Source organism: Galendromus occidentalis, unplaced genomic scaffold (assembly GCF_000255335.2).
Source record: "Galendromus occidentalis unplaced genomic scaffold, Mocc_1.1 scf7180000077453, whole genome shotgun sequence".
Taxonomy (NCBI): Eukaryota; Metazoa; Arthropoda; class Arachnida; order Mesostigmata; family Phytoseiidae; genus Galendromus; species Galendromus occidentalis.
In genome coordinates this window covers 70,429-95,459 of record NW_003805441.1, presented here as the reverse complement: position 1 = coordinate 95,459, position 25,031 = coordinate 70,429, and the positions used below count along the sequence as shown (strand labels likewise).

Here is a 25,031-nt window from a genome sequence, read left to right as displayed (position 1 = left end):
CCTTGGAGCCTGAGTGAAAGTAATACAGATGAGAAGACGGAATTCGGCTTTATGTCATAGGTCTCAGTGAGCTCATCATAATTCATGGCAGCTCCAATTCGTTTGATTAAAACAGTTTTCCGGCCTGGAAGGCATGTTCAGCCGAGGTCGATGACGGGAATGAATTGCGGGTGTCTTCTCGGAGCTGTGTCCGACGGAATCACGCGATGATCAACTCTTCGAGCTCGTCCCGTAGGTTGGATTTTGCGCTGGACTGAGGAAAGCGTTCTCGTTGTAGGGTGGCGGAGCACCAGCTAGATTCAATGGCGTGAGCCGAGCTGGCGGAGCGTTCTGATACGGCACCGAAAGGGATGGGTACAGGTTCTGCTCAGGCATAGGCCGCCCGTTCGGACCAAGGGTCTGCAAAGAGTTTCGATTGAGAGTCGAGAATTCGATTGCAGAAGTCGCGACTCACGCGTTGAGCTGGAAATTCCCGTAGTTGCTCCCCAATGATAGGACCGAGGAACTCACCGTGACGTATAGGAAAGGTTTATTGGCGTTGTTCATCCTCGATCTCTTGCACGGACAGCAACAGCAGCAGCATCGGCACACGCACCAGATGAGCAGCGCGACGAATAAGCCGCAAGCGATACCGAGGAAGACCGTCCAGTATCTGGAGAAGAACCCTGAAAACAAATTCAATCGTCGATTTGAGATTCTGAGGATGATTTGATTCAACATACGATCTGCCGCAGCGGAACTTCAATTTGTCGCGCTGGGCAAGACAGGGGAAGACCCCGAACACGCTCATTTACCGCAATAGAGTTCGTCGCTCCAGTCTCCGCAGTTGTTGTGAGCATCGCATCGGAAACCGTCCCAGATGCAGCCGCCATCGTCGCATTGCCACTGTTCTTTGTCCGGGTTGCATCGCCCGCTTTGCATTTCTGCGAATCAATCAATCAATCATTCAATGATCCATCTCACATCAGACTTCTCCTCGCAGACGATCGATCTCTCTCGGATCGGGAGAAGATCATCCTGATGCCGCCGTCTTTTATAAACGTCCATGATTCAAGAGTCTTTGATGCAGGCATTCGAGAAGGGGAGCTACTCACGATCGACGTCGATGGAGGATGTGACCACTACTTTGATTTTTTGGAAGTTCGGAGCGTTGTCAGAATTGAGGACGTACTCAATCCCCAAGACATTTTTAGCGGTCTTGAAGGAGTACTTCTCAACCTCGCTGCAAACGTGCAGAAGTTCCTCCTCGAGACCCTTGAACTACGCGAGGAAATGTTGATTGAGCGGACTTGCCTCGAGACCCCCTCCGACCGAGAACACTCAGTCCGGGAATCCAGAAGGTACACATATATTGGGCAATATCTTCAGGTGTTGACCGCTCACCCGGAGGTAGTTATCGCATCTTTCGCCGATTTTCCGTTCCTTCAAGTATATTTCGTCGAGTTGTACATTGAAACGACCTTCTGTAGTCGTTTTCATCTGGATACAGCATCTCAGGCTACGCTCGATACTCGGTTTCGCAGCTCTGAATCCTCGAATGACCAGACCGCTCCCACTGCCGGTTTCGTTCAGATAGACCGTGTGGGCTTCGGAAGCGCAGTCGATTCCCTCCACCGGTCCGCAGTAATCCTCCAGATAATCTTCAATGGTGACGGTATTCAGAGTGGTACATTTCTATGGATAATAATTGATCGGAATTCCAGGCTTCCATTATTCTTCGATATACTTACACGTCTGGTAGGGGTGGAGCGCGTAGTTCCAGAAGTAATAGTCCTTGCTCGCTGTAGCCACCCAGATATGGAGCGAGAAATAGAGGCAGGAAGTCGCGAGCCAAAACCTCATCGTCGGTGTTGATTCAACTCCGACGTGTCAGCCAACTGTAATCGTATAGAGTGAAGTAAACAACTCGGTGGAAAACGTGAGGGTCACCAAGATTTAGTGAGAAGATCATCTCAGTTCTCCATCCATGGAAGGGCTCGGCTCCACGGCATCGCCGCTGAGGATGATCTCACTGAGAAGTCACCCTCAGACGATGCCCCGTTCTCACGGGTCTCCGCATCACGAAGTTATTGTACATTCCATGCAATGGTTGGATAGAACGCTCCACGGGAGCCACTTTCCCGTTCAAAATGAATGCCCCGATTTCGTAAAAGACGTGTGAACAAAACACGTCGAGCAGCGCGAAAGTCGTCATGAGCGGCGTCTTTTTGGCCGTTCCGAGACTCTGAATCGGAGCGTCAACTCACCCGATGTACGGTGGAGGAAGACACTACGCACGCGAAATGATCACGTTGAGCAAGTCGGGACAATGAGAGTCGGTGATCGATAATTTTCATCTCCGTTGCCAATCGTCCAGAGATGTGTTTCTCACTCTCTCCTTTGTTATCGGTTTGAGCGTGTTGCAAATCCCCCAAGTCGAACGTCACAAAGCGCTGAGGATCCACATCATCGCATCGGTCGAAAGCGCTATCGACAGCGGATTTTAAAGCTTGGAAGCTGTCTTCCCCGATAAATTTAGTATAAGACAATCTGGAGCTGGATATAAGATCTCTCCGAGCGATCATTGATTTCGCGCGTAACTTGGAATACTCGAGATGTTCTCGCTCCGGAATGGGGAACCTTGATCTTTTCCGGGATCGCGCCGGATTCCTCTGCCTGATGGAGCGCCTCGTCCACAACGAGTCACCTTCGAAGGAATTTCCGTTCCGGAAATCAGTCGTACAACCAGAAGCCCTCGAGTCAATCTTCTCCTTTCTCTCCGCGAGGGAAGCGCAGCGTGATCTCGCGATTCGACCACATCAATCGCCAAGAAGATTATCGCGCCGATGAGGTCATACTTCAAGACCTTCCCAGATGAGGGCGAACAGAAATCTACTATAATCTCGAGGCCGGGCATCGGGATCTGAGCATCAATTCTCTGGGAAGAGTTCTCATAAGCCATACCTACTCCTACCCGGGACGTCGAAGATCGATGCCCGAGGGAATCCAGAAGGAATGCAGCATCGTACTATCTCGAAACGGCAGACGTTTCAACATTGTATTCGGAAAACATTATTCAACAGGTGTCCCAGCGACGAGGTTGGAGTCTGAACCTAGGGTCGGAGGAGTCTATCATTTCTAAGAATGATTATTCAGAATTCTCGTTTGGCGAAGGCAAGGCTGGAACGCAGAATGAATCTAGATTGTGCGACTTGTCATGTCCTGATTTTTCTCCATCACGGCCCGGATTCCAATTCGGCTTTCTCGCTTCCAGGATGCTCTCTCTTCTCATCTCTGGATTCCAAATTGAGAACATGTGCATTTCCTTCGTCGTCATACCAAACGCTGACTTTGAGGTTGTCGATAGAGACGATCTGGATTCTATCGGAGCATTTCTCTTTCCGATACCGAGATCGCAGATCTGTCTTGAGCAATTCCGCCATAGCCGCATAAAGTGAAGTTTCGTCGAGGTATCGGAGGCAGTTACCACATTCTTCGGCGCAGCGACCATGATACCGCGCCAATTTCCGCAAAGCATACGACGTGAACTGGACTGCTTTCAATGATGGGAGATTCGAGTCCGTGAGAGAGACCCAGCTCGCGGGAGACTTCTCTTCGCTTCCTACTGCTGGTGAATCGTAGGACCGTATGAAAGGTTTTATGTCCAATACTGGGGTTCCGTCGACTAGGTCCACACCCGTAATGAACAATTTTTCTCCGACGATCTTGTCGAGCTTCACTAGAGAGAGGCCCAGCGGATTGGGTCGGTGGGGAGATCGGGTGGCGAAGACTCCTTTCGACTCTTTCCCTTCCAGTCGAGGGGGCTTCACCTTGGCCCTGACGGCAGGGCCCTCGTTCAAATGGAACCAGAATATCAGCCAGATATGCGAGAAGCCACTTAATCCATCGAGTGAGTGCTGTGCGTTGGTGAAAATTTCCTTCTCGATGGTGAGCTCGGCGCGCACGTCAGGACACAGCACGCCCTGTCTCGGAGTTCCAGTTTTTTCGGGGTATGCGCTCTTGATGAAACCGATCGGTCTGGTGAACAGACTCGGCTGGTTCCTGATCTCATCGCCGGGGATTCGCAGTGCGAGCCGGGTCCGTCTTTCTAGATCTTCTAACCGTTCGGTGAAGTTGTCGATTTTCTTGATGAGGCACATCCCTGGATCATCCGCTTCATCCGGAACTATGGCTACTTCTGCTGCCGGGGGAACTTCGACTTCCTCGACGACGAGAGCCGGGGGAGCGACTTGCTTCTTCGCCGCCTGTTTTGTTCCTGAAGAACAGGACTATTATCTTGTTGATCCTCGACTCGATTGGAAACTCGCTCAACCTATCTATTATGGGGAGTCGTATCCGCCGAACGCCTGGTCGGCTTGAATTGAAAGTCTCAGTCAATGCTGCTCACGTTTTTTTCCCATGAGTGATGATGGTTCGAATTCGCGAAGTCGTGGTCAATCTCCCGGGAGCCTCGCCGGTGCGCTACACAGTTGTGTTTTAGTTTTTACCCTCTCCTGTAGATGATGACAACATGGCGCCGTCCAGTGGTATCGTGCTTCTGCACAGCTCTGGGCAAAGCAGCACTAGCAGCGGCCGCTCAGCTGTTCGGGTTTCGCTCATAGTTTGACGAATGTTCTGAGGACTACCGTTTTCCACGAGTCGAAGAGAGCTCGGTGAGTTTGACCGAATTTCATGATTCCCGTAGACCCTTCGCGAGACGCTGGAAGTCGACATTAGAGTTTTCTGAGCGGACAGTTTCGGATCCACAACTGTCGAACAGCTTGTTCGTCCAGCTGATCGCCCAGAGAAGCCTATCGCTGCAGAACGCATACTCTGAACGCGCTTGCTCTCGCTGGTCTCTGACCCATTTTCGACGTCGTGGTTTCGCCATGAACTCTATTCGAGAACTACGCGGAGCCGTGCATATCTGGCCAAACTATCGATCGACTAATATCCCTATAGAGTAACCTGGAGCAAATAGCCTTGGAAGAATTCATTCCTCGCTAGCTTCCATCCCATCGTCCGAATTTCTCGCTCAGAATTATTAGACTATCATTTTCCGTTCCTTCGTCGGATAGAGATATTTCCTTGGATGCTTCGGATCGCGATTCCAAGTGGGTGGTTTCATTGATGAGCGAGCAACGCTCATTGAGCATCGAGCACGCGGAGCAAGTCAATTACGTACACCACGGCAGGCTCTGTTCGAATGAGAACTCTCTCTAGAGCTCTTCACTATCCGCGATCATCTTCCTCAAACGAATTACGTCTCTTATTCCAGAATGTTCTAGGTTCCTAGATGGCGTCCCTGGAGGACCTGCCGAACGAAATTTTGTGGCATATATTCAATTTCCTCGAGCCGTCCTTTGTCCTCGATGTCCTGAGCGAAGTATCTCTTCGCTTCCGATATTTGATTGGAGATAAGACGCTGTGGCGACAGCGGCTGTTTTCGAAATGGCCTGGCAAGTATCCCATCCCGCCCCCGGACTGGGCGGAATGTTGCCGGGAGCGCGAAGAGCATTGGAATGCATTTCATAATTGGCAACAAGGAGGTGTTCGGCTCGTGGAGTTGAAGGAAGCTCACATCGCCGCTGTCGACGCATTGCGATTCATAGAGGTGACTATGAGTTCCCGACCACTGCTCGTCAAAATACGGCATCGGAGAAGCGAGATTCTGCGAGGGATCGCATTCAGGGATTTCGATCCCTCCAAGCCCTCCAAGGCTTGTGCTCGTGTTCTTCTCGCTGAAATTTTTTTGTCCTTCCAGAATGGCTCCTTCTGCGTCTCAGGCGGACGGGACCATCAGTTGAAAGTGTGGAAGTTCGACTCGGAAGAACTCGTCCTTCACAAGCGATTCAACAAGTCCCACAGCGCGTGGATTTGGTCGATAGAACAGCTCGATAAGAGCACGCTCGTATCGGGATCATTCGACCAGACGGTCAAAACTTGGGACATTGAAACCGAGGCCCTGCTAGACACAGTCACCTATCCTGCGGCGGTCCTCTCGCTCGCTCAAAGTAATCGATTGGTTGCCTGCGGGACGATGGGCTCCAAGATCCACTTGCAGGACCAGCGAGCAAAAAGTCAAACTAAATGTTTCGAGTACCACAAGAACATTGTGCTCACTCTGGCCATGGACGACGAAGTACGTTCATGACACTTATCACGGAAGTACGAGGTCCATGATCCAGCTGGGAAACTCCTGAATATATTTGAACCCTATGCTCTATTTCCGGATTACAGATGATCGTTTCTGGCAGCAAAGATGGCACTGTAGCTATCTTCGACCTCAGAGCCGAGAAAGTTGCGAACGTCCAGAAGGTTAGTTTCACTCGTCCATATACTTCTCCGGGTCTAACTAGGGGACTTCGAGAGTCCCGTGAAAACTCTCGGATCAGAGAAGCATTGAAGCTATCGATTATTCTGGTCCTTCTCGCTTTCTCCATCACCGAAATACTTAGAGTACCCACGGGTCTCCTTCCTTCCAGTTGAAGGGATATCCTACAGCCATATCGCACCATAGGGGCCAAACTTGGATCGGAACGTCGCGCGGTTATGTTGCCTGTCTGGACACGCAGACCATGGCTGAGCCTCAGGTCGTTATTCAGAAGAGAATCAGCGACAAACACATTCGGAGTGTAAATTATTCATGGGGAAGCGTTCTCGTCGCAGCGGGTTCCGACCGGCTCATAGTCCTGGAGCCGACCGAACGGCTCACCTCCATAACGAGGCAAACGATCCCCGGAGGCATCACAAAGGTAAGAAAACGAATGATGCATTCCCTCATCCCGTAGCGGTCAATCAATACTCCTCCGATGCCACCATCGACGTTTCGAGTATTTCTGATTTTATCCACATCTCATGTAAGAACCGAATTTTCAGGCTGCCATGTACAATCGCACGATCTGTGCGGCGGGCGCTTCTGGTGAGCTCCTATTTTGGGTTCCCGAGAACGACGTTTAATTTCCACTGTGAAAGGCTTGGACGCCAATAATATCAATTTTAGATGTGAATAGGCTGTACATAAATTCCCCTTCGTTGCCGTTGTTGTTAGCGGACTCTGTTGTTTGTATACAGCGCCTCGAGAGAGCATTCATTTCGATCCCTGTGGCGATAAGCTGAATCTATAGTCTCCTCGGAATTCCACAGCTCTCAGGAGGCTATGAGGATGGGCATCTGAACGAGGGCTTGAATAAACATATCCCTGCCGATGAAATTACAAGACTTCCATTTATTTCAACTTGTGTATAGATGGAAACAAGACTATCTACCGCCAGGCCGTTTCGATCTGTCTTTGCTCGTTCTCTGATGACCACGATTAGCCATTTCTGGATCAACGACACCGACTCTGTCCCGGTTCCGGTTTTTGACGTTCGCCGTCTCATAATAATGGGTTCCGATCCGTTTGACTTTCTGAGCGTTGTACATGGCTCTCTTGGCCTTCCCTGTGATTTTCGGCTGGGATTCCTCCTCATCGCTCTCGTTATCGGCGGCTTCTATTTTTCTCTGCTTTTTAGCATCCTGGGCTCGATCCTTGAGTTCCTTCATCATCATTCCTGTCACGGCGAAGCCTCGAGTCTTTCGATTGACAGCTTGTCTCTCGCGACCGCTCTTGCTTTTCGTCTGTTTCGCTTCCTCGACCTTCCACTGTTTCCGCTTCTCTTCTCGCAGGGCTTCGTCGTACTCGGTGTCGGAGTGGTCGCTCTTCTCTTCGTCGACCATCCAACCTTTGTACTCAAACGTCCTCCCCCGGCTGGTACTCGGCTGTGCGCTGTCAGCTGAGGCCTGCGGCTCGTCACCGCCGGATGCCGATCGATCGATGGTGTCTTTCTTTTGTTTTTTCTTCCGGGGTTCATCCTCGATCTGTAATAGAGATTAGTTTGTTGCAACATCAAGAATGAAAATTCTTCCTCTAGATACGCTCGGCCCGATCAGCCGCCGCTCGCGAACCATACGAAAAGGGGAATTCAAAGGAAATTGATATTTCCGAGGACAACTCACACTGAGGAAATCGGCGCCGAACTCTCGGGGTTTGACCTGGATGGTGACTGGCTCAACTCCGCCGTCGCGGTCCTTACGCCGCAAATTTTCCTCTTCCTTCTCGAGTTCCTCTTCGGTAGCCAGCAAGGTCTTCGTTATCTCCATCGGCGTTAACTGGAGCCCCATTTTCTTCGCCAGCCAACGGGCTTGATAGACAGAGATTTTCTTGTTTGGCATATTTTTCCCTCTGCTGTATTCTTTTTCTTCCTTCTGAGCTTTCTCCAGACTTTTCTCGAAAGTGCTCTCCTTTGGGCTCTCCGCGGGTTTCGGAGTCTCTTGCTGGTCGTCTTCGGCCCCGCTGTCTTCTTTCTCCTCGTCGTCGGTGTCGCCTTCGATCGGCTTCAAGGGCTCGATGTCTTCCTCATTGAACTCGTTCTCAAGCTCAATCTTCCGGAAGTCTTGATTAACCCGAGGCATCTCCTGTTCTTCCTGACCTTCCTTCGATTTCTTCTTCTTTAGAGTATGGGCGTTCTCCTCCATGGGGTGCTCCTCCATGGAAGGAGGTCGAACGAAATACGGCAGTTTCCCCCTCTGGAAATCGTTCAATACCATCTTGGCCACCGTATTGATATCAGGTTCGCCTTTTTTCAGAAGTTTCCCGTAGCGGCGAGCGATTTTCTCAAGGAAGTCGGTCGGGTCGCTCCAATCTTCAATTTTGTAGGTTTTCTTCAGGTAATCGTATTTGACTCGATTCAGTACTTCCGGAATGTGGTCTTCGGGATCCTTGATGTTCTCCACCCGGACGACACCTTTCAAAACCACTTGCGTATCGCTATCCCCCTGAGGGTACACAACTCCGGGACAATCGATCAAGTAGATCTTGCGCATCAACGTAACGTATTGCCAGACCTTGGTCTCTCCGGCAATGGGAGCGGTACTGCACACTTTCTTCGCTTTGAGAGCGTTGATCACGGAGCTTTTGCCGACATTTGGGTATCCGATGAGGCCGACAGAGATCTGCTTCTTGTCCGTGTGGAGCTTTCCGAATTGTCGAAGTAAATTAATGAGAGCCCCTTTGCCGAAGGGATTCCTCATAGAGGCATGGAAGGCCATCGTCGGATACTCGGCACTCAAAGTGGTCACCCATCGCTGGGTGACCCAAGTCGGTATGAGATCACACTTGTTCAACACGAAAACCAAATGCTTATGACCTTTCTCCTTCCGGATAAAATTCTCAATGAACTTCGAACGAGTCCCCAGGGGATCTCTGGCGTCCAACACTTGGATGACAACATCGGACGAATCGATAACTTTATACAGCTCGTTCCAAATTCTCTTCGATTGACCTTTCAACATGATGCTATCCTTGGCCTCCTCCCGAACTCCTCCGGTGTCCACCGCGAGATCTCTGTCTTCCTCGGGTTTGTATTTATTCTCGCGATCTTCAGCCATCTTCCTGAGCTCCTCGAGATCGGAAGCCCGGATTAGGGGCTTCTTACGTTGTGCTTTGGGACCGAAAGTCTGTTCGTAGGAGGCGGTGTCCAAGATATGGACGTTCTTCGTCTTGGCGGTTTCGTTCAAGAGCGTGACCGGGAGTTTCGTTTGCTTCATGATGACCTGGTACGGATCCTTCATGACCTTGCCCAGGGCCTCCTGGAATTTCTGGAGAGCGGTCTGAGTGACGACTTTCGTATTGCCGAACCACTTCTGGTTCGGTGCAATCCTCGAGACGGCTCCGCTCGAAACCCAGCTCTGGTACGGTGCGGCCTTGACGATTTTCCCCTTGCGGTTTCGAATCGGTGCCTGATTCTTATACATTAAAAGTCTCCGAATAGTCGCTCGGTCCCTCATATTGGTGTTTTTGCGCTCCCTGTCCGGATTCATCGAATGGTTGCCTTTGTCGATCCCCCTGCGGGGAGCCACTTTGTGATCCTTCCCCATGTTGATCACTGATCGCACACCGCACTAACACGTCACAGAGTCGAACGAAATCGGGAATTCACTTCGGAAATACGTGTCTCGCGCCTACTGCCACGATTCTCGCCGCTCTGGCACTACTGGTGAACTCCGTCTCGGAATCCACGTGCTGCGCTGACCAAAATACGCCCTAAAGGACTCCCGGTGGGCTCGCATCCTCCAAAGACCCGACCGCGACCATAAGCGATAGCGGTCGCGATCGCACCTCGCATTTAGAGGAGCACGCTTCTCTCGGGTTCCGAACCGAGCTCGGTGACTGTTTTTGGGGACCGGGACGGCTAGCGTCGAACGGTCACGCTTAATCAGTGTAAACAGATGCGGTCTCGAAAATACATCCAGCGTAAAATGGCTGCACCCTTCTCCGCCGCCGATCACAGCTCACGCCTTCCGTAGTTTGCCGTCTCGAGCAGCGAGATCGGTGCAATCGGTCTTCGCAGTTTCTGTGCGTAACGTCAACATTAGGACCGGACTGTGGCGGTGCGTGATGAGCCGCTGTGCGACGTGATTCGCAGCCGCACCAAACCTATTTCACAATGGGCGACACGTTCGCCGACGACGAAAACATCGCAACCCTGCTGTCTATGGGCTTCAGCGATGTGACGGCTATCAAGAACGCCCTCAAGAAAGCCAATAATGACGTTAGCGAGGCGGTGTCGATCCTCACATCCGATCCTCCGCGATGTTTTCCCGAGATCAACTACGATTTCAGCTCGACGTCTCAGCAGGTAGGTGTTTCCACTTCTGTATCCTGCTTACTGTGAGTGACGTTCTCGAAGTAGCGGCAGGCGCGTCGAAATACCACCGAGCCGCGCCCGTTCGGTTCTGCGTGGATCTCGAACAGCTCGATTTCGTGCCGTGGGAAGGTGACGCGCGTCGTGCAAAAATGTTCGAAGGTGGAAAATACGTTTCTGGCTCGCGCTACCTCCCCGACCGAACCCCTCATTAGTCGTCTAGCGGCACATGCGCTCGGCCTCCGGACAACAACAACAACTCCATGTTCATCTGGAAGCTGCGCATTTGCCGAGAACGCGACGTCAAGCCGCCCGGTTGCCGACGCTCTCGCTCCGACGTGATTGCGTGTCCGGTTTCATTGAGTGATTCTACAACATTGTTGCAGCCCTGACCCCATGTGTCTGTCAGCTGTCACTCCTACGGCAGCGGCGGTGCCCACGTTGGGAGATCCCGATTATGGCGGGCAACTTGTTGTAGAGAGGGTGAGGCACCCGTCATCTACGTCTTCGCCGGAATCCTACGTAGTGACAGTTTCCCGTTGCCGGAATAGGCTCACGGGTATCGGTCCGCGCGCGAGCCGGCAGGATTGCGAGATATCGCATCGGCATATAGGCTCGACAATTCGATCAAGCAAAGAGGATGGATTATAATTCAGATAAATATCGATGAGTCGATTTATTTCGTCCTCGATGAGTCGCAAGGGGCCAATTCCCGGTCTGGGAATGTAGTCACGGCTCTGAGAGAGATTTCCCCTCGAAGAGGTATTATCATAACCGGGCAGCCGTGAAGCGGAGAGGCTCCAAACGGCATGCGATGACACACACCGACACCTTTGCCGCCCCCGGCGGCCACTCATGGGTGTATCTTTCCTTATCTCCAGTCCAGCATGACGCCATGACGCCCCGTACCTGATACGAGGAACGGCTCGATGAATCTTTTCATTTCCAATTTTCTAAATGTCCGAACTTCATCTCATCTCTCGTGTTACCTTTTTCCAGATCACCGCATCACCGATGGAACCCATCGATCCGCTAGAGTTCCCGGCGTCGTTCCTACAAGATCTCCAAAATAGAGTATTCGTACAGGACTGGTCGATACCGTACAAGGAAGATGAGGCGCTTGCGCGATGCATGCAGGCAACGATCCGGCTGGTCGAAGCGGGTTAGTTCCGGTTGGAGGGTCGATTCCTCTCCCGCTCGATGGGGAGTTCCCGGAGACTTCGGATCAGGGCTCCGCCGTCGCACGTCGGGACGCGCTGAGTTCCAAGTCCGTTTTGGATTTCACTAAGGTCAAATTTCAATGCAGGGACGGCTGAAACAGATGAAGGCTGCAAACAGTTCGTGGACCATGTCATGCCAGAGTGTTTTCGAAAACTCTGCGCATCTTTCCCAGTGTCCTCCTGGGCTCAAGATGTGCAAGAGGGTGTCAAACACATGGCTTTGATCTTCATCGACGTCTGTTGCGCTTACCTCCGATCGGGTCAAGCACCGGAAAGTGTCCTATCAATACTTTCAATTGTAAGTGTTTGCTGCCAATGCCATGATTCGATTGCGAAATCACGCTCTCAGCTCGTTTGAGGCGCGTCGAGGATATTCCGAAGCTCGTTTCTGTTTCTGAACTCAAAAGAAGATTCCGATAATTTCAGGTATTTGATCCGGATTGTGAGTTTCATGTTCGCAATCGAAACGTCAGGTATGAGGAACCGTCTGATGTTACGGACTCGTTTGAGTTTGGTTGGCTCCAGGAACTGCTGAACAAATTTTCTGCCCAATGGGGATTTGACTCGATGCAGTCACTTTTCCTACAGGAAGATGTGGCAGGTCCTGTGATGGCCTCGATGCTTCAGCCCTTATCCAAACCCGCCCAACTGTATAAATTAGAGCCCATGAAACAAGTGTTTGATCCTTGTATTCAAAAAGCGCTCAAATTCGTCAACGGTCAGTCTGGATGGCTCGTGATGAATGCATGATAGGATGCTTTTTGTTTGCGATTTAGTCGGAGTAGTCAAAACATCGGGAAATCGATACCTCTCCGGCTGCGTTATCGATGATTCCAATGACCATGTGACATGCGGTGGATGAGTCACAGTGCCATGCCCAAGACAACGGATTATCCGCCTAATTTTCCAGGCGTCCGCACAGGACAGTTTGAAGGGTTCCGCCCATTCGAGTCGAGCTAAACTAATTTATCTTTTCGGTAGGCCTGACGGACGCGGATCTGAAAGTGAAAAACATATCATATCTACCAGACTTGGTGAACGCCTTACGTCAAATTTGTGCATTCCTATGGTCCGATCAGCTGCAAGACTTCACGCAAGTCGCGATGCAAGTCATCCTGAGACTTTTGCGGAGCCCGCACTTCGCGGCGAGAACTTGCGGTTTCAAAGAGGTGAGAGTCATTGAATGGGCTTCATGGGTCTCACACGGCAAGTCGGGGTCATCGATTGGCAATGACCGTGAGCTCCTTGTTTTCGTTTGTAGATCATCCAGTTGATCGAGGAGAGTGCTTCCACGAAACAGACACGGGTCAGCATTCCGAGGGATTTCCTCGTGACATGGCTGACCGAGAACTCGGTGCTGCACTTGGTGCTTGAAAGTGAGTGTCATCGCTTGGAGAAGTTCCAATGCACAGAGACGCAGATCGATTGAAGAACGGCTGCCTGATCGAGGAATTTTTCGTGTATCCGCAGATAACATCGAGCAGTCGCACTACAATGATAAATTAAAGGCCGTCATCGAGTGCGTCGCGTCAACTTTGACCGAGGAGGACGTTGAGCGTATTTGGGCGATGCAGGATCGGCAGAACTGCACCACGGCGGACAATGTGCATTACTGCGTCGCTGCGGCGGCGTGCCACTTCAATGAGAATCTGCTTCGGAAGCTGCTCTCCTTGGTCGAAACGTCCTGGAATGAGAATTGCTCCGAAGAGGCAAAGAAGAGGCTGATGACATTTCTCGGAAAAATGGGCAAAGATCTGATCGCAGAGAATTGCCGCGTCGAGAACTCTCTTTTGGTGAGGATCGAGCTCCAACTAAGAACATATGTAGATCAAAAAGCATCGGCTATTCCTCCTCACTCAAGGCATCCGTCAGTCGTATCGATTGGTCTCTTCATGTATGTCATCCTGATGCTTTTGCAGACGCTGGACCTGATCTGGAAATTGGTGAAAACTCCACAACTCAGCCGTCATCTTGTCGAACACTCATTGGAGCAGTTGCTGAACATCTTAGCAGCGCTAAACAGTAATCACAAAGGCAAAGCGAAGAAGAAATTCGCCGATGCATGTATCAGCGATATCAGCTCAGGTTCCCTCGTCCTCCCGTCGTTACGATTCCTCAAATGGATCCTCTGTGGAACATCAACGACTCGTAACGCGCCGAATTCCAAGCAAGATAAGGTCAGTGAGCGACGCCTTGTCGACTTAAAAAAAAAACCAAAGGTTCCAACTGGCGGAAGAGACAAAGCGTTCCTTCCGTGCGAAATCCCTCGGCGATTCTCGGAGATTTTCCCCTCTGACGTCATTTTTCCATATTCCAGAACTTCCTCGATGAATTTAAGGCGACGGCCAAATTAGTTTCGCTCGCGACGAAAAGCCTGTCGGAGTGCCACACGCGCTCCGTCGAGCAGTTCAACGCGAGCCGTAGAGCCGACCGGCAGGCGAGTCTTTTCCAAAGACATTCCCCGCCGACGCCTCTGAAAATGCTGAAAGACAACAACTGTCTGCTGGAAACGTCGCTACATCTAGACAATCTCTACACGCACCAAGAATATGTTTCGGAGCACTTGGAGTTTCTCGAATTCGCTCTGAACCAATGCAACGAATACCTGACGCTTCAGGAAGCGATCCAAATCTGGAAGACGCTCTCGAGAGAGAATCCGAACTCGTGCATCGCCGATCAGGAAATGTGCTTCGAGTTCTTTGAGAAATGCATGATGGATCTTGATGAGGAGACTCGCTTGAAACTCTTCGAGCAAAAACTGATGCAGATCGAACCTTGCACAATGAGCCACAAAGCCTTCATGTGTTTCAAGGCGTTCTTCGAAGCTGTGAACAGAGACGCGAAGAATCTCCGAAAGAACCGCGAGCAATTCACGGTGGAGAAAGCTTCACTGATCGGCGCCGACTACCTTTGGCAGCTGGTTCTGAATAACGAAACCGATGACATCGCCGAGCTGAGCATCGATTTCATCCTGGACATATGCTACCGGCAACTGTCGCCCACCCTGAAGAAAGACCCAATCAAACTCCACACTCAATTCGCCCAGCAATGCTACGTGAGGCTCCGGCAGGTGGCCGACAGCTGCAACGATCCGCAGCTGGTGACTGCGATCATGAGCGCGACGATAGGCGAAACCGAGAACAACTGCACGCCGGAAAAATTTCCGCTCCCGTCTTCAACTCAGGCGATATGTCGTTTATTACACCTTGTCGAACGCTACATCAGCTCGATAGAGTCCAGCCACGGCAGTGTCCGCGTGCGAGCTCCTCACGGTGTCTCTTGTTTCGGTTATCCGATCATACTGAAATGCACCACCGACGGAATCAACTTCCAGCTGTTGCGATGCCACTCGAACGCAACGATCCAGGCGACCAAGAAGAAAGTCAACCAACTCCTGGGCACCACGGCTCAGACAACATTGTGTTATTTGAACGGTGACATCATCCTCTCGGCAACAGAGGACATGAAACGGCTATGCGAGATTCCCCAGCTCATGGAAGCCGAGGAATGTTTCCTCCAGGTCAAAGTTCAAGGAGGTTCCAATCGGGACAAGGAGGTCTCGGCGGGAAGCTCATCTCCGGTCGGATATTCCTCCCATCTGAAACCTTCGGCGGCGTTTTCGCCTTCGAACTACTCAAAACAAGAGAAGGAATTGCCCAGCGTCGTGATATCGAACAACGTAGCCGTTTTCAATATGCTCTATCAGCTCGTAGCTGCTTTGGAAAACCCCAAGATAATCACTCAGGTTCAGACGCTGCTAGATCTGATGCCCTCGGACCCCCAAGTCATTGCGGCTTTGGACTCGATTCGCAGCGGGACAAAGGTCGATCCCATCGTTCCGGCTTCAACCCAACGAAAGCTGGCGTTCGATGGACCACCAAGACCGACCGTGAGTCCTCTGCAGAGACAGATCTCCCAGCCGATCAATCCGAAAGACGTCCTGCAGAAGCTCTTCGGCTTCACAGGACAGCCTTTCAAGCTGCTCTACAACCTTCAGGTGAGCGATCTCCGACGCGTGGACTTGTAGTTGAATGATGACAGCGTTCCCTCGACATCGTCCCTCGTCCGAGCCATGTCCCCCCTCGGATGCTCTGATTCCTCTTTTTTCGATTCGCACATAGTTCCCCTAAAAACAGTACTTCCCTTCGATTACAGGTTCTCAGTGCGAAGCTTATGCCGGTGAACCAGGACAACTTCTCACAAGCGTTCTGCGAGGCGTTCGTGCGAGCCGGAGGCGTCGCAATGATCCTGAACGTCCTACACCAGAACACGTTCCCGTCCGACATCGACTACAACATTCAACGCGGCTGTTACTTCTCGGCTCTTCAAGTTTTGCGTTTCCTCTCCTGTGGGAAAAGCGTGCTCGACTCTGCAATTCAACCGGTGGTCGTTGCCCCTCAGCCTAACGACCCCTGTCGAACCCCGTCCGCCTCCCCGGCAAAGTGGAACCAGTCAGCCGCTGCTGCAACGGCGGGGGCGAAAAAAGGGAACGTAGACTTCGTATTACCTCCCGCGAAAACGGGACTCACGCCTCGAAAGGTCGACCTGCAGCTGCTTATTCTGCAGATGCGAGTCGGGGAGCTCCACAAACTCTTGGACGCAATCATTCGGGTGGCGTGGGCGTCTGCCGTGGGCTGCTTATCGGCCGTGAACAATAATCTCCCTCAGAAAGGCGGTCACTTCTGCGACTCCAGACGTCAGTTCCACGGTCGGATGGACAGCGGGGGCTCGGCCGGAAGCAACGGGAGCAACGACATCGACATGCAGAGTCTGTCGTCAAAGCTCGTCGACAACAGCTCTCAGCGACTCGACTCGCTATTGGCCATCGAAGCGCTGGAGTTTCTGGTCGAGTGTCTCGAGCAACGCATGTTGCACGGCCTCTCGTTCTTCAAAGAGCTCCAGTGCGTCGAAGCCTTCATAATCGATCTGCTGGTGGGCGCATCGAGCACCAGCGTGCGGAAAACGGCCTCACAGGGTTTCTACCATCTGAGTCAGCTGCAGCACGACTCCCGGTGTTTTTTCCTGCAGGTGCTGCTCAAGTCCCGACTACCGCTCTGGGTGTCTTCTAGTCGAGCCAGAGGCCATACAAGACAGGTTCTGGCGCAATGCCTCGAGTATTTCGACCTGGCCTGTAGAATCCTCTACGACACGAAGGTCAATCACGAGCAGTACGGGGTCGATACGGGAAGCATGTTGGACGAGGAAATTAATTGGATGCAGGGTTTCACCACAACTAAGTCGCTGGAAGAAACCGATGGAAAATTGATGGCCGGCCACTTCAGTCTCATAAAAGCGCTGCTACTGTGCAACGAAGAAAAGAAGAGCGCTCTGGGGAAGACTCTCATCAACAATCTCCTGGAACACTATCTCTTCCCCGCATCGTCCTTCATCGGTGTGAAGAACAAAGTTCCGTTCGAGAGCTTCATTCCAAAATGCACGACCATCGAGAGCCGTCGGGCCGCCTATAATATCCTCGTGGAATTAGCGAGGAGTAGTCTTCCGAACATGGTGAGCATAACTCACTGGCTGGTGAAACGGCACCACAGGCTGAACAGCGAGCTCGCCAAAGAATTCGAATTCGAGCCTTTGATCAGCGGTCGGAGCGGATCGGGCCTCGTCGGACTGAAGAACGCCGGGGCCACCTGTTACATGAACGCGGTCCTCCAACAGATCTTTATGCAACCTCAACTGAAAGAAGCGATCCTCGGCGTCGAATGCGAGAAAGTCGAGTCAGACACAATACTTTATCAGCTGCAGAACGTTTTCGCACATTTGACCGACTCCCAGCTGGAATACTACATTCCGGAACAGTTCTGGAAGTCGTTCAGACTCTGGGGCATTCCGGTGAATGTGAGAGAACAACACGACGCGTTCGAGTTCTTCACGCACCTTGTCGACCAGGTCGACGAATATCTCGAGAAGAAGGTGGCCACCGACGCGCTTTTCAAACCCTTCTACGAGGGTATATTCTCCGATCAGATGATCTGTCAAGGGTGTCCGCACAGATACGATCGGGACGAGTCTTTCATGGCTCTGAACCTCCCGGTCAAGAGCCAGAGCCTGGTCGAGAGCCTCGAGCAGTTTGTCCGCGGCGAACTGCTGAGCGGAGACAACGCGTATTTCTGTGAGCAGTGCGGACAGAAGAGGGACGCTGTGAAAAGGTTGTGCATTAAGAAACTGCCCCCCGTATTGACCATTCAACTCAAACGCTTCGGATTTGATTTCGAGGCGAATCGGGCCGTGAAGTTCGACTACTATTTCAAGTTCCCGTGGGTACTGGACATGGCTCCGTACACAATGCAGCATCTCGAGAAGAAAGACAGCGGCGGGTCAGATCTGTTCGAGAGCAACGAGTGCTATCAACTGGTTGGGGCCGTCGTGCACAGCGGGCAAGCCAATGCCGGTCATTATTATTCGTTCATCAAAGATAGGCGAGAAAAGCATCTACCCAACACGTGGTTCAAGTTCAACGACACGACCGTCGAGAAAATTGAGCTCACCGACTCGACTCTGGAGACCGAGTGCTTTGGAGGCAACTACAAAGCCAAGGTCTCCGACACCTCCTCGTTCTATCCCGAAGACCGCGTCCGGCACTGGAATGCCTACATGCTATTTTACGAACGGAAGAACTTTTCGGCGAACCCCCAATCGGCGAAGACTCCCAAGGCTCATAAGGGACGCTTCTCGTTCTACGTCGAGAAGCCAATGCAGGTGCACAGCGGCAGCAAGAGCGCGTGCTTGGCACCCCTCAAGGCTGACAGTCTCAGTCAGCTGACCCACCTGGTTGACCACGGCGAGAGACAGGGCTTGTTCCCGTCGAAGGTTCCTCCACAGATCCAACAACAAGTTCACGAGGAGAATCTGGAGTTCATGCACAATAAGGAACTCTACAATTTGGACTACATGAATTTTATGCTGCAACTGTGCTCTGTTAATGTGGAAGGTCCGCCCGTGGCCAGCAAGGACTTCGATCAGCTCATGGTGGAGAGCATAAAATTGGGAACTCACTTTTTATTGAACACCTACCTCAAGTACAAGCACAAGGACAGGTAGGTTCTACGGACGAACGCTCTATCATAGAAGCTTGACCACCTGTTCCTTTCGGAATAGCTCTCGGTCTTCCAATGTACCTAACGGCGACTCGTCTCGTTCCAGTGGAGTCATCGAAAACTGGATCGCCCTGATAGATAAGTTGCTCATCGTGAGTGCCTCAGCAGCCTTGTGGCTCTTGCGCTTTTTCTCAACCCAGGGCTCCAGTCTGATCAAGTTCGTATTTGTCCGTATTTTTTTTTCTTTGTGCTACATGCATTCACATAGCTTCTTATTCTGAGTATCGGAACATCCAACAGCAACAACAAAATTTTTCATCGCTGATCGACGATTTTTTTCCTCTTCCCCGCAGGCTTTACCTTCTCGACTGTCCTCTGCGGAACATTCGGTCGTTTTTCAGTCGGATCATAGACAAGTGTCTCCATTCGAACAAATCAGCAGAAGTGGATCTTGTGCTGGAGAAGCTCCTGCAATTATTAGACAAAGAAGTAGAAGAAAACTGCCGACAAAGCAACGAGTACTTCACAGTGCTGTCTTCGTATGCGCAGGTCGGCTCGAAAACCTGTGAGCAATTGTTCCGACTTGGTGCATACCGACGGCTGGTCGTATTCCTCCTGGGCGAGAGAGCGTGCGATCTGAGCAGTGACGTAAGTAACGCGTCGATCACGAAGATCGGAGAAACGGGGGAATCCCCGAGACCGTATCGCTGGGCTCGTCCCCTCGATGATCAGATTACGATAGAGATTGGTATTTCAAAAGTCGCTCATCGGACGATTTCTTCCCCAGGAACTTGTACCGCGTCGATGGAGTCAGAGCCAAGCTCAGGAGCTGATCTTCGTCCATCGGACGTTGGCGAGTCTCATCCAGGTGTGCGATCTCTCGCCCCTGTACACCGTTCAGCCCGAGTGTGATAATATCATACCGATTTCCGTTGAGCAACCGCTCCCGCTGCCCGACCTTGTCAGGGAATCGTTGACTTCTCCAGGAACGTATCGACTCATTCACGAGCTCATCTGCGCGTGCGCCGAAACCTCATTGGCAAATGCGAGAGCAATATTTAGTCTTTTGGCTCAGCTGAGTTACTGTAACGAAAACCTGTCGCGACTTATCATCAAACAAGCGATGAGTCACTTCGCAACGGTGTCTTCCAACGAACTGAGGAATCTCTCTCAACTCTTGATGAAGCTCATGCAGATCCAAGACAACCTGTGCTGCGAACGAGTGGAGCTCATCATAAACGGCGCACCCCCAGATCAAGACGGTATCCTATCGATCGTGGCCGCGAATCAGGACAACGATAGTCGTCGCGCGTATCAGGGGATCAAGTTCCTCGTGACTCTGGCCACGAAAACCGACACTGCCAAAGAGTACCTTGTCAAGAGCGTCCAGAGTTGGCAATGGGCTGTCGAGTGGCTGCAAAATCAAATGGAGCGGCTCGTCACCAGTTCAGACGGCCAGGGAAAAGACGACGGTGCGGTGGAGATGAGCAATGAAGACTCGAACACGAAAACCTTCCAACGAACGGTCTCAGCTCAGGATACTCTGGCCGAGGCGACAGCGCTCCTCTCCGAGCTTAGTTCGCCCGAAACCGGCGAAGTGCCGATGGAGACAGACAGTTAATGATGCCAAAAGACCAAATTCGTGAAATTCGATGAAATTGTCCGAAATCGAATCCATAGGTATGCGGATCATCCGGGAGAGAGGTTTGTTGCGAATGGATGACGGCAGAGCTCTCAGAGTGAACGATGGACGCTCCAGGAAAAGTTCATCGAGTTGAAATAATTGATGGAGAATTGTTAGCATGCGTGATGTTCGATAATGAAGTTACTAGACGAGTCTACCGATGTACCGATTGCGTGCATATGATTGTGATCTCAGTCAGGCAGCTCGTGAGTGAGTGTGTACAGCTTGTGTCTATATTATAAATAGGATGACGGAGAAGATTATTATGTTTGTACAGCGAATGAGTGTTATCCTCTCGATTGAAGGAGGTTTTGAAAAGCACGGTTGCGAATCGAGACCGGGACCCCGAAGATTTTATAGCCCTGGTTTGCCCTTGACACTGACTCTTTCTGAAGGGAATATGTGTCACAGTTCCTTCGATTTACGACTTAAAATTGACAATTGTAAACGACGTTCGATGACCTGTCACGCGTGTGGGAGACTTCACATCTCGAGCCAGTGAGCGAATTCTCAGGCGGCTATCATCCGGAAATAAAATCTGAAATCACGCGGGCTATTGGAATCCTGTCGGTCTCATGGGAGAGATTTGATTTCAATGGAAATGATTGGGAAAATCCATGGTGTATGAATTTTGTGAGAATAAATCATCCATTGACTGGATAGATCTGATTGAGGGGAGGTCTTCAGCGATAATGTAGTAATGTCTACTCATTACCCAATACTATTAGTACTATTAGTTTATTAAGAACATGGTCAAATTTTTTCCCCTTTTCTCTCAGTCTTTTGAGCGCTCGAACGAATATCTAATGGAATCAGAGGAATGACACAAGCGAGTCCCCTATACAGCCGAATTCCTCGAGCTCTTTTCCAGGAATTCCAATTCACGCCGACAAAGACCAGAGGGAAATCTCAGCAGATTTCCAGGCACTGACAAGAAATATACAATGAGTGTATGAGTTTCAGCTCATTTACTATGGGATCGCTTGAGCACGAAAGGGGTTGCGGGGACGGTGAGGAGCCGGGAGGACGGCTGGGGCCTGTAGGGCTCACAATTTGAGCCGGGTACGGGTCGCGCTTTGAACTCTAGTTTTCGGCGGTAGATCTTCAGGGCTTCTTGGGCCTCAATCTCTTGTCGAGCGCGTTCTTCCTGTGATGCGAAAGCAATAGATAAGGGATAAGGGAATCATCGACGTTGACCCGAACTGGCTCTACAGAGAACGCTGAATTCCGAACCTTCTCGTGCTCCTCTTTCAATCTGTTCTTCTCGCCGAGGTACTCTTCGAATTTCCGTCTCTCATTAGCCCGGACCGTCGAGTGCAGAACAACATCATCAGGCTTCGTCCGATTATGCTCGAGAATCGGTTGGAACGGTTTCCTTTTAATCACCTCACATTCGCGTGCGCGGAACTTGGATTGTTCCGCCTGTTGCATCCGCTCCCGCTCAACCTGAAACAAATGCCTCGAATTCGTTGACGCTGGCCTCTACCGGAGATATCCCCTGGACGAGGGCTCTAGTTCGACGAATGCATTCGGAATGTCTGTGCTGTGGTGACTGAGGATTTCCAGTGCTTGAGAGCGGAGGTCAAAATTGTGGACGGGGGCTGTATCTTCTTACGATCCGGCGGCTCCCGATCGGGAATCCAGAGGAGACTGACCTTTTCTTTGAACATCCGCTTTGCGAACTCAGACCGAGCGAGAACTCGAGGGATTTCACCCACTCGATCCGGGTAGTCCATGTCTCTGAATCCAGGCGGGAACCAAAGGCTAACAGGTCTATCTATCCTTCGACTTCTCTCAACACGAATATTCGATCATACCGCGCCACTTCCAAGTAAACATCGGATTCAAACGGTATCGTCCAACACACGTTGTTGTCGCCGCCGCCCTCGCTCCTACATCTTCCTCCCTCGGCTGTGCTAACGGAGGGGGCTCTCAACGCCTCTCGGAGCAAAGGAGGGAACTCCCGTCTCGTTTGAGGGAGAAAACTCCGAGCCCCCAGGGGAAAGCTGCGATGACAGTCCATCACGGGGATATTCGGTCGTTCGGTAGATTCCAACTGCGCATCCGCTTTCCTCGAACATATGATTCGCCGCCTACTGCTGCTACTGAGTGCTGAGCTGTCTCCCACACTGAAGTGAGAGTTCGGGACTCAGGGAGGGGTTTTCAACCTTCAGAGCCGGCTCGCATTGATCGCGAGCACTGATTGGAGATGACTTCCGATCGGGTTGAGGTTTTCCAGGCCGTTAGATGAATGTATTATGTACCTTTCGATCGAATATGTGGGATTGGGGACTCTCCTAGCGAACATCCTGAGTGAGTTCCGAGCCTCTGATATCGTCCGAGCGGCTGCGGCAACAAATTTGGATAGAAAAATCCTGTCCCGATTCTGCGGATATTCCCGCAGCTCTCCACAGCCAGCATCGGATGGATGACGCCACCAGCTCGGAAGGGCCCGTTCCGGTTGAATGATGGAAAAGGGAGCGTGAGGCGAATGACTAGCAGTATCACGTTCCTTCCCCTGTCGGGTGTGGGTATAGTGATGATTGATCATACCGATAGAGCGTACGACTATCTCAACTGTACCCTCTTCGGTGTGCATCAAAGATGAAGAGATGCATCAGTTTAAGTTATTGTCGCGTTCATCGAATAATGATTGCCAATGAGTAATTTTCGCGAAGTTTGCCTGCCTTGTCACTGCTCCCGCTTCCAGGCCCACGGAGCGGTAGAGCCTCGGCTGGTGGAGTATCCTTCGACGGCGCAGGTAAAAAAGCTGGAAACCCGTCGGAGATCTCGAATTCTGTTCTCCCGCGGTTCATCCATATCCTTTGAGCGCGCGGGTTCCAGCCGGCCGTTCTTTTCGACACTGTGGCCCGCGCCACGCGGTGGTAAAACGCCGTTGACTACCATGGTGAGCAGAGACTTCCTGGCTCTTCCGGGCAGCGCTTAGTGGGTAGTGGGGGGAGCAATGCGGCGCGGCGCGAGAAGCTCTTGCCGCTGTGTATTATAAGACGTATAATGATGGATTCGGTCCGCCGTCGCCTCGCGGCGCGAGTTCAGGAAGGTACGAGGATATCGATTAGGAAGGTGGTAGTCATCCCGGGTGGTCAGTTTGGTCAATTATTAGGTCGACATTAGGTCAGTATTCGATGCAGTTTTCGTGAAGCCCATTCTGCACGGGTTCAACAGAGGACTTCGTGCGAAGGAGGATCGCCACTGTGCAGGGAACGTTCCGTCGGAGAGCAGATTAGGTGGAGAGTATGGGAATCGATCGTGCATGGAGGGAGCGAACAACTCTCCGCTTGGCATGACTAAGCCATGGTGACGGTATTCATTGATATTCCCATGCGCACTCTCTATATTCAAGCTGCTACTTGTCGAGACGAAGGGACTCGACGAGACCGTACAGAAGACGAGCCCCCGGATGCCGGGTCCCGAATAGGAGCTCGACCGTGCGGATCAAGAGGACCGCTCTGAACGAGGCTCAATACGCTCTTCCTACAGAGCGGTTTGGAGCCAGGAAGCGTCCGCGATGTTGGCGATCCGGGAATCGGGGATCCCAAACCTAGGTTGCCCGGAGAATATACTTGATGAATGAGGACAAAATTTCGAATTTATAATGTAGAGTAAGTTTATTAGAAAGAAGACAGAAAAGTATTCCATTCGGAGGACTCGCGAGTGGCCGTCCCCGGACACGCCATTGCCCCCGCAAGAATTTTTGGGAGGCTTGCGAGAACCAGAAGTCCCATGTCATGATAGCCTCGAAGTTATGTATGGTCTACGTCATCCGCCCAAGCTTGCGCGTTCTCATGACCGGTTCCGATGCGATGAATTCCGATGTGCGCGGGAGAACGCTCAATGAAACATTATCTTTCGCAAAACTCCTTCGTTTCTGGTCTTTATTTGAACAAGGGTCGGTACAGACGCATTTTTAACAATAACAGACGTTTGGTCCGAACTCCGCGATGAGCGCTCTGAGCGCGATCCCTTCACTTCTCTCGAAGAAAGACATTCATAGAAAGGTCAGTTCAATGGGAAATACTGTATCCGCTCGTATCCTTTTTACGTATGAGAATATTTGTAGGATGGAGTGCCACGAGCTTTGTTCACAAATCTTCCGGGTCGATGTTCCGAATTTCTTTTTACGCCTTCGAGATAGCTGCTGTCTAGCTATTTTTCCCCGCGATACCTCATCATCAACCAAAATCATCCATGAGGCACAATGCGACAAAAAAGAGAGGGATATCATCGATTCTAGTCGTGTCGATGAGGATTTCGATTCGCACTTGCGCACGGGGCGCTCAACCAGATAGATATTCTCTTTGATGTATACAATGTTTTTTACAATAAATTTACACTCATCCCTCACTCGTGCTAGACGCGAATATATTTCCTCGCGGGATTTATAAATTCGAGC

The 25,031-nt window shown here is 51.3% G+C and overlaps 5 protein-coding genes across 6 annotated transcripts; 2 read left to right on the top strand and 3 right to left on the bottom strand.

Annotated features, from left to right (window-relative positions):
- Positions 1–35: 35 nt before the first annotated feature.
- On the bottom strand, positions 36–4,473 carry LOC100899841 (tRNA (adenine(37)-N6)-methyltransferase). 2 transcript variants are annotated; one of them, XM_018639762.1, is made up of 8 exons: positions 4,388–4,473; positions 4,102–4,255; positions 1,731–1,877; positions 1,384–1,640; positions 1,095–1,260; positions 795–923; positions 511–665; positions 36–399 (listed from the first exon to the last, which is right to left on the bottom strand). In XM_018639762.1, exons 3-8 carry the CDS (start codon positions 1,840–1,842, stop codon positions 211–213), a joined length of 1,008 nt encoding a protein of 335 aa, XP_018495278.1. In that variant the 5' UTR covers positions 1,843–1,877; positions 4,102–4,255; positions 4,388–4,473; the 3' UTR covers positions 36–210. The 2 variants fall into 2 exon arrangements, with proteins under 2 accessions (XP_018495278.1, XP_003743979.1); XM_003743931.2 differs by lacking the exons at positions 36–399; positions 511–665; positions 795–923; ... (1 more) ...; positions 1,384–1,640; positions 1,731–1,877 and having other exon boundaries at positions 3,019–4,255; positions 4,388–4,416.
- A 114-nt stretch (positions 4,474–4,587) lies between these two features.
- Positions 4,588–7,187, top strand: LOC100904088 (F-box/WD repeat-containing protein 9). Its single transcript, XM_003743930.2, has 6 exons — positions 4,588–4,652; positions 5,258–5,593; positions 5,744–6,121; positions 6,220–6,297; positions 6,465–6,734; positions 6,859–7,187. Exons 2-6 carry the CDS (start codon positions 5,276–5,278, stop codon positions 6,937–6,939), a joined length of 1,125 nt encoding a protein of 374 aa, XP_003743978.1. The 5' UTR covers positions 4,588–4,652; positions 5,258–5,275; the 3' UTR covers positions 6,940–7,187.
- Positions 7,188–7,239: 52 nt separating this feature from the next.
- Ns2 (nucleostemin 2) lies at positions 7,240–9,955 on the bottom strand. Its single transcript, XM_003743929.2, has 2 exons — positions 7,978–9,955; positions 7,240–7,839 (listed from the first exon to the last, which is right to left on the bottom strand). The coding sequence occupies exons 1-2, from the start codon at positions 9,895–9,897 to the stop codon at positions 7,240–7,242; spliced, it is 2,520 nt and encodes an 839-aa protein (XP_003743977.1). The 5' UTR covers positions 9,898–9,955.
- Positions 9,956–10,466: 511 nt separating this feature from the next.
- Positions 10,467–20,554, top strand: LOC100903795 (ubiquitin carboxyl-terminal hydrolase 24). Its single transcript, XM_029111624.1, has 13 exons — positions 10,467–10,676; positions 11,664–11,826; positions 11,971–12,182; positions 12,311–12,602; positions 12,866–13,053; positions 13,146–13,260; positions 13,355–13,677; positions 13,804–14,061; positions 14,202–15,881; positions 16,040–18,933; positions 19,040–19,150; positions 19,287–19,581; positions 19,721–20,554. The coding sequence occupies exons 1-13, from the start codon at positions 10,467–10,469 to the stop codon at positions 20,552–20,554; spliced, it is 7,575 nt and encodes a 2,524-aa protein (XP_028967457.1).
- Positions 20,555–21,581: 1,027 nt separating this feature from the next.
- Positions 21,582–22,457, bottom strand: LOC100903656 (uncharacterized). The gene is made up of 3 exons (XM_003743927.1): positions 22,273–22,457; positions 21,851–22,063; positions 21,582–21,764 (listed from the first exon to the last, which is right to left on the bottom strand). The coding sequence occupies exons 1-3, from the start codon at positions 22,351–22,353 to the stop codon at positions 21,582–21,584; spliced, it is 477 nt and encodes a 158-aa protein (XP_003743975.1). The 5' UTR covers positions 22,354–22,457.
- Positions 22,458–25,031: the final 2,574 nt, after the last annotated feature.

Excerpts from the sequence above, each read along its gene's own strand:
- LOC100904088 (XM_003743930.2), top strand. The coding sequence starts at position 5,276 with ATGGCGTCCCTGGAGGACCTGCCGAACGAAATTTTGTGGCATATATTC. Across the intron at positions 5,594-5,743 it reads ACGCATTGCGATTCATAGAG|AATGGCTCCTTCTGCGTCTC; the intron begins GTGACTATGAGT and ends TTGTCCTTCCAG. Across the intron at positions 6,298-6,464 it reads AAGTTGCGAACGTCCAGAAG|TTGAAGGGATATCCTACAGC; the intron begins GTTAGTTTCACT and ends CCTTCCTTCCAG.
- Ns2 (XM_003743929.2), bottom strand. The coding sequence starts at position 9,897 with ATGGGGAAGGATCACAAAGTGGCTCCCCGCAGGGGGATCGACAAAGGC. Across the intron at positions 7,840-7,977 it reads TCGGCGCCGATTTCCTCAGT|ATCGAGGATGAACCCCGGAA; the intron begins GTGAGTTGTCCT and ends TCTCTATTACAG.
- LOC100903656 (XM_003743927.1), bottom strand. The coding sequence starts at position 22,353 with ATGGACTACCCGGATCGAGTGGGTGAAATCCCTCGAGTTCTCGCTCGG. Across the intron at positions 22,064-22,272 it reads AGCGGATGTTCAAAGAAAAG|GTTGAGCGGGAGCGGATGCA; the intron begins GTCAGTCTCCTC and ends CATTTGTTTCAG. Across the intron at positions 21,765-21,850 it reads TGAAAGAGGAGCACGAGAAG|GAAGAACGCGCTCGACAAGA; the intron begins GTTCGGAATTCA and ends TTCGCATCACAG.
- LOC100903795 (XM_029111624.1), top strand. The coding sequence starts at position 10,467 with ATGGGCGACACGTTCGCCGACGACGAAAACATCGCAACCCTGCTGTCT. Across the intron at positions 12,183-12,310 it reads TCCTATCAATACTTTCAATT|GTATTTGATCCGGATTGTGA; the intron begins GTAAGTGTTTGC and ends CGATAATTTCAG. Across the intron at positions 14,062-14,201 it reads CGAATTCCAAGCAAGATAAG|AACTTCCTCGATGAATTTAA; the intron begins GTCAGTGAGCGA and ends TCCATATTCCAG.